General features: G+C 39.3%; 1 protein-coding gene and 1 long non-coding RNA gene across 4 annotated transcripts in view; one reads left to right on the forward strand and one right to left on the reverse strand.

The window, feature by feature from the left end:
* LOC120543900 (RAC-beta serine/threonine-protein kinase-like) overlaps window positions 1-3,726 on the reverse strand; it is a 31,906-nt gene extending 28,180 nt beyond the window's left edge. The window contains exons 1-3 of one of the 3 annotated variants that reach the window (XM_039777274.1): window positions 3,605-3,726; window positions 517-668; window positions 188-316 (exon numbers count right to left, since the gene is read on the reverse strand). In XM_039777274.1, the coding sequence (XP_039633208.1) occupies window positions 188-316; window positions 517-562 (175 nt within the window). In that variant the 5' untranslated portion in view covers window positions 563-668; window positions 3,605-3,726. Of the gene's footprint in view, window positions 1-187; window positions 317-516; window positions 669-2,721; window positions 3,164-3,604 lie in introns of those variants that run through there. The other 2 variants (XM_039777276.1, XM_039777275.1) reach the window with 2 other exon arrangements.
* On the forward strand, window positions 2,641-11,058 carry LOC120543902. The gene is made up of 4 exons (XR_005636410.1): window positions 2,641-2,761; window positions 5,345-5,452; window positions 5,556-5,642; window positions 9,932-11,058. It is a non-coding gene; the product is annotated as an uncharacterized LOC120543902 (long non-coding RNA).

Raw genomic sequence — 11,058 nt, forward strand, 5'->3', positions numbered from 1 at the left:
GCTAGTTTTGGCAGCTTTATGTGTATTGGATTGATCAGATGAGATTAAAAATGAGAAGGTGAGGATGTTAACATGGGGGATAAAACTCTATGAAACTCAAAACAGCAAACTAGCTATGAAAAGCAGAAACTGATGGTTATCAAGAAAAGGCAATTTTTCAGAGTTAGAGTCCATCAGGAGGACTGACCTGCCACTGAGAAGTTGTTGAGTGGTGGTGAAGTCTGGTCGTTTAGATCAGGCTTCTCCTTGTAGCCAATGAAGGAACCGTCACTCTTCAGGATAAAATACCTGGGCCTCCATGTTTTGATATATTCACCTTGGTCACAAAAGGGGATGCAATTGTGAGTACATATAATAACTGGCATTTTCAAGTGTTTAGCTCAATCTGACATTTATGTTTAACAATTGTAAATGTGGGTAACCAATGGGTTTCCATTCATTACACTTGTGGTGCCAAACCTCTTTCACTGTAAATTATTTGCATGATAATACCATACTGATCCTAATGCCCCTTACCTCTTTTGTGAAGCCAGCCCTCTCTGACTATATTAACTTCATTCATGGTGAAAGATGTGAGGGTCAGGAACAGAAGGTTGGGGAGGGGAACAGTGGATTTCTCGCTTGGCCTGTTCAAGTCTTAGTTAGTTATCAAACCAGAACAGCACCTGCTGAATGAAACAAGCAGTACAAAGAAAATCAAGGACCATCTTCAAATACTTTCAAAAACGGCAATTGGACTTTAGTCAACAGCAGTTACAGAGGGTGAATTTGAATCAGTGTGATTAGTGACTGATGATGACTGATGACGTCTTGAAGTAGGTGGGAACAATTAGAGTTGCCTTCGTTGTTAAACAACCACTATTGCCTATTAAAAGGTCCCATAGCATGCTGCTTTTTGGATGCTTTTATATAGGCCTCAGCGGTCCCCGAATACTGTACTGAAGTCTCTTTTCCAAAATTCAGCCTTGGTGCAGAATTACAGCCACTAGAGCCAGTTCCACAATGAGCTTTCCTTAGGATGTGCCATTTCTGTCTGTGTAGTTTTAAATGCTGTTGAGGAGGAGAGAGGGGGGGGGGTAAGGTGGAGGGTGGGGGTGTGGCCTTGACCAACTGCCACTTTGATTGTTTGCAAGCCATGATGTCTCTCTCTTTCTCATGGGCGGGCCACATTTTCTGGGCAGGCAAAGCAGAGAAAGGGGAGGTAACCTTGCTCGTTATGACCTCATAAGGAGAAGATTCCAGATCGGCCCATCTGAGCTTTCATCTTCTCAAAGGCAGAGCAGGATACCCAGGGCTCGGTTTACACCTATCGCCATTTCTAGCCACTAGGGGACCATAGGCAGGCTGGGGGAACTCATATTAATGTTAAAAAAAACTCATAAAGTGACATTTTCATGCCATAGGACCTTTAAAAATGATTCCGGCAGAAATTAATATTCACAGGTAATGTACTAAAGTTTCATTCACATTACGTTTAGAAGCGTTTATTAATTTATGTCATGTTATTCTAATGAAATAGCTGCACTGTTTCCCACAGAATTAAACTATATTTAAGTGTTAAGTGCCTGGTTAGCGAGCAAGCTGTAACTTAACTACGCTGCGTGTATCTGGTGTTGGTTGATTCGTAATGTTAGCTAATTAAGTAATTTGCAAACGGCAAGCTAGCAAATTTACCAGCCAGATCAGCCCCGGGAATCTGAATGAATTAGAGCTGACACTATCATGCCAGATCAGCAAATGTTCTCTTACTGCCATTAGCGCTGCGGCTGCCCTCTACAGGTGTCTCTATTAGTGTTATGTGGAAATATAATTTTTACATTATTATATTTGCACTGTACACCTGCCCAGGGACAACAGATGGAAATTAGAATTGAAAATGTTAGCGTCTCGTCTTGATTCTAAATAAAATATGCCATAGCATGTTTATGTTAAACTGTTTACGGACCATACAGACTGAAACTCAATTCCTAAAATATTTGTGAGAAAAGCAAATATTTGACAAAATATTTACACAATGAGATTTTTGATAAATAATCATTAGTAATGTGAATACAATGACTAAGTGGGTAAATGCAAATAATAGAACAGCTTGAACAGTCGGCAAATGACATCACTTTACTGGAATGTACCCTTTAAAACCAGGAAAAGACAACACTTCGGTCATATTGCGATATCACGATGTCCAAAATGTATGACGATATCTAGCCTCATATATACACAATATCGATATAATGTCCAGCCCTAGTATATGGTAATTGTTATCTAATGGTGACATCTTAACAGATGGATAACTGGATTGACTAAAATTGAATTGACACTCATATGGACGAAACATCTTACTAAACTACTAAAAAACTATTTATAAATAAATAAATAAAACATAAAAATGTAACGCTGGTCACGCTAATCTGCATTATTTAGCCGCACGTGAAAACATAACTCACTTATGATGGCTATGGTCGATTATATTCCGTGTCAGCATATATAAAACACATTGTACTGCAGTTATGTCAACATTTAACATCGGCTCATATAATGCCGTTCTACACCAATACAATTATTCGACGGCAACGGCAAACAGTGTGAGTCTTAACTGAAATTTGAGCTATCATTGATATCAAGGGACATTTCGTAAATCAGCTGTAGCCAGAAACAACGTAAAAGCACCTCTGCAAAAACTGTACCACATTTCTATATTATGTCCGAGAAGCGTGTACCTACCCCGTATTTCGTGTGTGATCTGGCTTTTGAACAGAGCAAGGTAACGTTACTGCAGGGAGACGAGCTAACTTTAAACTAATGTAATGTTACATTAACACTTAGCTAGCTAGCTAACGTTAACGCTACTGGAAAATATAACGTTAGAGATTAAGAAGACATTTACGTAGTAGCAAATATAGTTCAATGTTCGTTTTTACCAACCAAATCACTAAATTAATGTAAGCTAATCTCGTTGTTGTTGTTGTTAGCTGTTTTGCTAGCCTGCCATTTAACGTTGACAATAGTTACTGGTTAGTTAACGTTAGCTGTTAGCACGCTGACAGCTGTTAGTTGTATGCTAACAGTGATGCATTCACTGCTCTGTCAATGAACCGTTTACGGGAGATTAAGTTGGTAAATGTAAATCTACTTAATAACCAACAACAAGCATCGACAATGGAACTATATATAACATTACTGTGCACCTGAAACACCAACACACCAATTCATAATTCTTGAATTTGAAATAACTTGTATGTATTTTAAGATAGAAGTAACTTTGCCAATTCACCTTTAAGCTTAACGTTAGTATCACATATTAGCTAAATTAGCTAGCTAGCTAGTGTTTGACAGTGACAAAGACTTTCCATACGCCAACGTACCGTAATTTTACTAACGAGTTTTGTATCTTACGTTACCATACATTAGAATTGTTTATTATTATTGGCCACTGTCTTACATTAGCGAGTATAGCTATGCCTTCTTGTAGGTTACTGATGTAGCCTTGCTAATAGCGAGGTAACGTTAGTAAATCTATTTTATTAGCTATTAGTTACAGGCTACTCCATCTATCTCGTAATCCAATATATTTTACACAACAAGATTTAAAGCACATTCCACTGACTTTATCCCACGTTGCTCTCGTTTGCATGCAGTTTTGACAGGCTAGCTAGTTAGATCCAGAGCAGGCCATCCATCCAAAAACACCATCCATGGACTCTTCTTCTTTTAATTTCCGGCAGTATAGATGCCTTTACGGCACATTGCTGCCACCCACAGGGCAACATATATTCCCATTTAGTATCCTATTTCCATAGGAAAATTCGGTTGTCTTGATGAATTCTAGGACAGCTTTAATGGTCCCAGGTTGGTTCTCTGTAGGATTTAAGAGGTTTTTCAATGATATTGTTTTTGTGTCCACTGGCTTTTCACTGCTGCATACAGTCTCTTTCTTCTGTGAATCCAGTGCATTCCATTAGTAGATGTTTATGTCTGTTGTTGTTTAGATAGATATATAGATAGATAGATACTTTATTTATTCATCCCAAGGGAAATTTTACATGTTCCACAAAGCCCATCTTCATGCTTTCCTATTTTTTTCAAGTCCCATGCCAATCCACAATGCCCCAGCTTCAGCCTAGTCATCATAACTGTATGTCTTCTTTCCTTCCCCAAATACCAATGGCCATTTATCACACTTTTCTGAATGCTGTAATAATGCAGCCCCTTCTTTACCCTTGCCCACTCCTCCTGACACACAGCCATGACCCTTTTATTAATGAAGGACCTACACTTAGTTGACCCTAACTTCACTCTCAAGTCAGCCTCCCCTTTTAATGCCCTTTTTGCTGCCCCATCAGCAAGCACACCCCCCTCTATCCCTGACCATTGCCCTGTAAATCATCAATTGTGTATCCTGGCCATCACCCCACTTCCTGATAGGGACAGCATCACATTTATTACCTTTTCACACTTGTTCACAATGCTTTTTACATGGTTTTTCCATGTCAGCCTTTCATCACAAAATACTCCCAATAATTTAAACTCTTTCACTCTCTCAATTGCCTGTCCATACTTAAATCCCCACTTGCTTCCCCAGTCTATTATTTTATTAAATGCCTCCAGTATTTTCTCTGTTATGTGTTTGACATTTCTGCCTCTTTTCCAATCTGTTCCATCATCTGCCAAACCCCGGTCCAATGTCTTTAAAGATGTAATTTACCATGACATTGAAGAGCACTGGAGTGATTACGCTTCCCTGTGGTGTTCCATTTTCAATGCATGTGGCATCCAATAAAGCCTCTTACACCCCAACCTGAATTACCATTTCTTTTAAAGTCCTGTATCCAGTTAAGCATACACCCTCATACAGCATAGTTCCTATCTCTCATTACTTTATCACATGCCCTGGTTTTTCTTGCATTCATATGCTCTACTTAATATCATTGTACATAAACTGTTGTTCCACTCATCTATTGTTCCCTCCACATTAACAATATCAAGGCCACTATCACATCTGCTAGAGAATTTCCCCCAGTCTGCCTTGGTATAATTAAAATATTCTGGTCTTGCTTGATCTTCAGTTTACAAAGTTTTCCCAAACCTTAAAATTATTGGAAAGGGATCACTACCCATGGTGTAGGCTACCTATCCATAGAATCTCATTATCTTACCCTTGCCAATTTACTGGATGCTAGTGCTAAAGCTAAGAATCAGAAATAGAATCAGAATACTTTTGTCATGGTTTGGCTTGCTGCCTCCCGAGTCTGTCTGTTTTCCTTCTCCCTTGTGTTTTTGTTTTGTCATCTGTCTGTCCTGTGCTGAGTGGGTGTGGCGCTCCTGATTCTCTCTCCCTCCTCGTCAGGACACTTTTGGCTTTCTACTCACCTGAAGCAGATCCAGTAATCACCGCTCCTGTTTTAAACTCCAGCTTTCCAGCCAGTCTCTGCTAGATCGTCTGTTCACCCAAGAGGTAACACTTGCCACGGCCAGCCTAGTGGGTTTTGAAAGTCTGCCTTTAGTATCTCCTGTTGTAAGCTTAGTTTGACTTGGTGTGTTTTTTGCTCCTGCTCCAGATTCTCAATTCAGCCCTGGAGAGGCGGGTATGGCTGCATCCTGGAGAGTCCCAAGCCGTCCTGTCTCATGCCGAGGCGTGTCCAAAGGTATGATCACAGGGTCAAAAATATGAAATCGAATTATTTTCCAGATGGAGATACAGGTAAGTTCATGGGTGTCAGTTTGGTTTGAAATGTGCTTGTTATGTTGGCATGGTTTCTTGCTTAAATGCCAGCAGCACAGCTGCAGCACAGAAGTGAAATGAAAGCAGTGAATGTTATTAGTTGTGAAAATTGATAGATTCTTGTTTTAAGTATTTTCACCTAATACAGTTAAAAAACGAAATTGAGCACAAAAGTATAGTTTTTGACAAAATTGATATCGGCCTAAAAATAAATATATTATCTTGCTATGTTGTTTATCTTACTTAGATTTTATTTCAATCAGGAGAGACTCCGTTGCAGATATGCAAACATTTAATAAGAGAAACCAAGTACATACAACGTATTTGGAACATAATTCTTTGGAGATTAGTCTCCATTGTAAAGGGGTATCTATACAATTCTTTGGTTTAGGAAAACCAAACCCATCCCCCAAACTAGAAAGACTTAAAGTAAATAAAAGACGTGTGTAACATACCTTCTAGTCGCCACAATCTGTATGGTGACCCAGAACAAAATGTGTTACTTAATTAGTGAACAATTAGTAATAAATACTTAACCATACTATGCCAAAAGTGACACGACACGTAAATGCAAACAACCCACGGCAATACAGGCCGTAAAAACAAAACATCGGCAATTCAGGCCGGTACAAATAAAAACCTCGGCAAGACAGGCCGGTACAAACAAAACCTCGGCAATTCAGGCCAGTACAACAAAACATCGGAAATTCAGGCCGGATCAAAATAAATTGTTACCAGCAATTCAGCTGGACACGAACTTTGCTATCCAGGCAGGGAGCAACACAACCCTCTGCAAGACAGCGGCACCTGTAATTATAAAACCGAACACAGCAATTCAAGCTGGGCACCCTCACATCGGGAACCCAGCAACAACCACGGGACAAGAAATGCCACCGGAAAACCATACATGAATACCATTTGAGAAAACGCCCAAACACATGCCACCACCAGTTATATGCAATCTTACCTCAATCAAAGAATTTCTAATATAGTAAGAAGTTCCACTCCCTCGTTACTTCCGGCTTCTGAACTTCAGTTGCACCAGAGTTCCATATAGGGGGCGCTCACAGGCCAGTGCAGAATGAATGGAGCTCTATGGAGCTATACTCCTCAAAATCCACTTTTCTCAGGATATAATTTTTTGTCTAGTAATTTGAATGTTGCATTTGAAAGGGGAGGCTAAGAAAATGCACACTGCTGGGTGTTTTTTTTTTTGTTCTAAAAAGCCTTTTTAAAATGTCAATGACGTCATACACATATACGGCCGGAGATACTGCTTTACGGCAAGCTCTGAGTCGCTTCCTTTGTTCTCTCGAGGGATCGACAACACAGCTAACAGGTTCGGCTCTCCTTGTCAATACACGTGCTAGAAAGAGGTTTGCTAATGTTTTAAAGACCACGCCGAAATATTCACTCTGACATTCAGGCTCTGCTTCGGATGCCGTCAAGCGGGATCTCCGATCTTAATCAGACCTTCACTGACCAATCAGCATTCATTAGCAGAATGCTAGAGTGTTATGGGCTACAACGACTCCCCCTGTAAGAAATCAAAAGGACATAAGTACTCGTTCATTCAACTTTCGACCTATAACCCATGTTGACCTTGCAAAAACTACAATCAAATCTGAGGTTTCTCAACGACAATCGGGCGAAAGAGACCCATTTAGCCGTCTAGCTCCATAGAGTCCCATTCATTTTGCACTGGACCGCCATCACCCCGAGTGGAACTATGGTGGAACTGCAACCAGATTCGGTACAATGGGCACGATCTGATATCACCAAGTAATTAACAGTCCAGGATCAATGACGAAGTTGTTTGCCCTGGATTAACATTATAACCAACCAATCAGTGGCACGTTTTGATTGTGATGTAATTAATAGTGTGATGGCAAATTTAAAAAAAAAAAAAAAAAAAAAGTCAGTTTCACTATCGTAACGGACGCCCGTTTCAGAGCTGCCGCCGATGCTTCACTATCTTACTTAAAAGGTAAGATTTAGCCTACTTCCAAGAGTTTGAACATCTTCAAAAACATTATAGAGTTGATGTGTCGCTAGGCTAAACAAGTTAATAAGATAACTATCATGACCGGCTAGTTTGCTAGCAGTAATTCAATTGGGAAGGGTTGACCTACCAAATGTGATATTGATACGAAATAAAATATCACTGTCCAGTTCTATCTCTTAACAAGATGGAGTGTCTGTCATTAGGCTAACCACTTTAATCCTATGGAAAACACGCTACCTAGCATGACCAGCTAATGTGCTAGCAGACTTGTGGTGGTATGAACTAGCCTAAAGGTAGCTTACTACTAAAATGTTCATGTTAAGCCTGTGTGAGTCTGTAGACGTTTTTTGCATAACTAACATTACAGACAAAACACCTTAGCAATGTGTGTTTTAATCAAAGTTGATAGCATTAGCAACTTATCTGTGCAATGCTACAATTAGCTGCAAGTGATTAAGTGTTGATCCAGGACCACTACACATCACATACATCCAGAGGCCTGTTCCAGGAAGGAGGTTTAACAAACTCTGAGTCTAACCCTGAACTCTGAGTGGATTTACCCTGAGATGGGAAACTCAGAGTTTTCGGTTCCAGAACAGCTGATTTGAGTTGGTTGAATGAACTCTGAGTATGTTCACTCAGGGTTAGGGGCGTGCACATAAGGCAGTATGAATGGAGCCATGATTCTACGATTCACCATGGTAACAACCACAAACAAACGGGTCGGCGGAAATACTCATGCGCACAAACAGTTTGAACATGTATTTCGTTAAAAAAGCAAGACAGCGGCTGCTGCTGCAAAAGGGAGAGAATTGGTGTGGGAGAAAATTGCTGCTGGAGTCAATGCGTACGCATTAACAGTGTATTAATTTCATATTTAATCAGTTACTTATAATACAACTTATAATATTAGGCTACTGGTGAAAACTGGAATTGTAGGCTACACCTATAATTTTATTCAGGTGCAATCCTGCGGGCGAAAAAGTAAACTATACTATTCCCATTCTGAGGCTGCAGCACCATGATCATTAACAGAACTATAAGTATAATCATTTATTTCTTTTTAATGGCTCTCACTGGTTTGTGTCCAGGGAACATAACACGTTTAAAAAAAAAAAAAAAAAAAAAAAAAACGTTTCAGAGCGATCACACTTTTCTGACGGCTCTACATACAGTGGCTTTACTATTACAGTATGATCCGCTGTTATAAAGAAACTGCCGTTTGCAAAAAACGTAATGCGACACAAAGAATCTGCTGGGATGTTAAAGCCTGTCCACGATGTTGAACTAGTGGAAGGATAAGGTATCTACATATCTAATAGACTATGTGATTAAAAAAATACCACTCAAATCGGTTATATGGAAATGAAAAAACATCAAGTCGGGACTCAATATCATCTACCGACGTAAACTCTCTGAATTAATATAGCTTTTTCATCAACGGGATCGTCGACAAAAGGACATGACATGTTTGAGGAAAAAAAACATTTTATAGTCTGCCTAACATAAACCAATACGTTTTTTTTTTTTTTTTTATTCATGCAGATAACAAACTGCATTAAAATGCGCCTGATACAGAATGAATGAATGAGGAAATGAGTTTCCCCTCCCTCCTGAGAGGGAGGAGACTGAGAGAAACTCGAGGTTTCTTGAAGAAAACCTGCTCCCGACCAGGTTAGGTTCACAGACTCAGTTACCATAGTAACTGACTCTGAGGTTAAGTTACCTCTCTTTCTGGAACGGAAAACCCAGAGTTTCCCTCATCTCAGGGTTAACCAACTCAGTTTTCACTAAACCTGCTTTCTGGAACGGGCCTCTGGACTCTTGTTTATTGTTTGTCCTGGACAATCACAGTCAGTTATTCTGTGCTGTCATTAAGTGTTGATCCAGGACCACCACATAGTGACATTTATCCTGGACTGTTGTTAGGTGGTAGTCCAGGACAATCACAGCATTACAGCCCCAGAGTAATTATGTTATTAAATCATAACTCCGGCATTATGCAATCTATAGCTCTGTTGTTCAAGGTCACCTAAGGCTAATCTATCAGGGCACTTGGCTTACGTTTTGGATTTGTTTCAAATGCCCAGTTAGGTTAAGTTTAGCTGCGGAGTTATTTATTAACTCTATAATGGAAAGTATTGTGAGTAAAGTCTGTGGAGGTAAAACCATGTTGCCTTTTTTTTTTTTTTTTTTTTTTTTTTCAGAAATGGAGGATATTATTTAAAAAGCAGTCATCAATGAAGAAAAAAGAATGTGGATCCAAGAAAGCCAAACTTGATGTTTTTGTGATGCCACGTCACCAGAAAGAGGTTCACAGCATTCTAATGAAAAAACTGCAAAACCTGGACTCTTATTTTAAACTGCGGCTGCATTTTACCTTGACCTCGATTGCTGTCTTCCAGGAACACCACCCTTTTGAGTACATGACAAAGTACTTGAACTTGATTAGACAGTCTTTTTGTGTGTATTCATTTGCCCATACATGAAAGTGGATGAAATGATAAAAAAAACTCAATGTTTTTATTTATAAACTAAACCTGTAATTGGTCCAATTTCCCAATTAGGTGGGAAGTGTCCACAATCCACATCATAAACTGTTCAACAGAGTTTGTCTGTGGAATAAACACAGCAAAATTAGTTGGAACCTCATCTGAAATTTACAAGTCCTCAAATAGTCTTGAGAGAGGAAAATTGTGTGAGGTCCGCACGTTCCCACAAGGTAATCTAATAATAATAAAAAAAGTAAAAGGATATCTTTAAGGATGTACTTTAAAATGCACTAATGGTAATGACACTTTTCATTACGTAACCTTTCACACTTACCAGACATCCTTGGAGGTTTCCCACAGTTTTCTGAAACATGGATTTGAGTGATTAAAACAACACTTAATGACAGCACAGAATAACTGACTGTGATTATCCAGGACAAACGATAAACAACAGTCCAGGATGTATGTGATGTGTAGTGGTCCTGGATCAACACTTAATCACTTGCAGCTAATTGTAGCATTGCACATATAAGTTGCTAATGCTATCAACTTTGATTAAAACACACATTGCTAAGGTGTTTTGTCTGTAATGTTAGTTATGCAAAAAACGTCTACAGACTCACACAGGCTTAACATGAACATTTTAGTAGTAAGCTACCTTTAGGCTAGTTCATACCACCACAAGTCTGCTAGCACATTAGCTGGTCATGCTAGGTAGCGTGTTTTCCATAGGATTAAAGTGGTTAGCCTAATGACAGACACTCCATCTTGTTAAGAGATAGAACTGGACAGTGATATTTTATTTTTTATCAATATCACATTTGGTAGGTCAACCCTTTCCA

The sequence above is a fragment of the Perca fluviatilis genome, chromosome 16 (assembly GCF_010015445.1).
Source record: "Perca fluviatilis chromosome 16, GENO_Pfluv_1.0, whole genome shotgun sequence".
Classification (NCBI taxonomy): domain Eukaryota; kingdom Metazoa; phylum Chordata; class Actinopteri; order Perciformes; family Percidae; genus Perca; species Perca fluviatilis.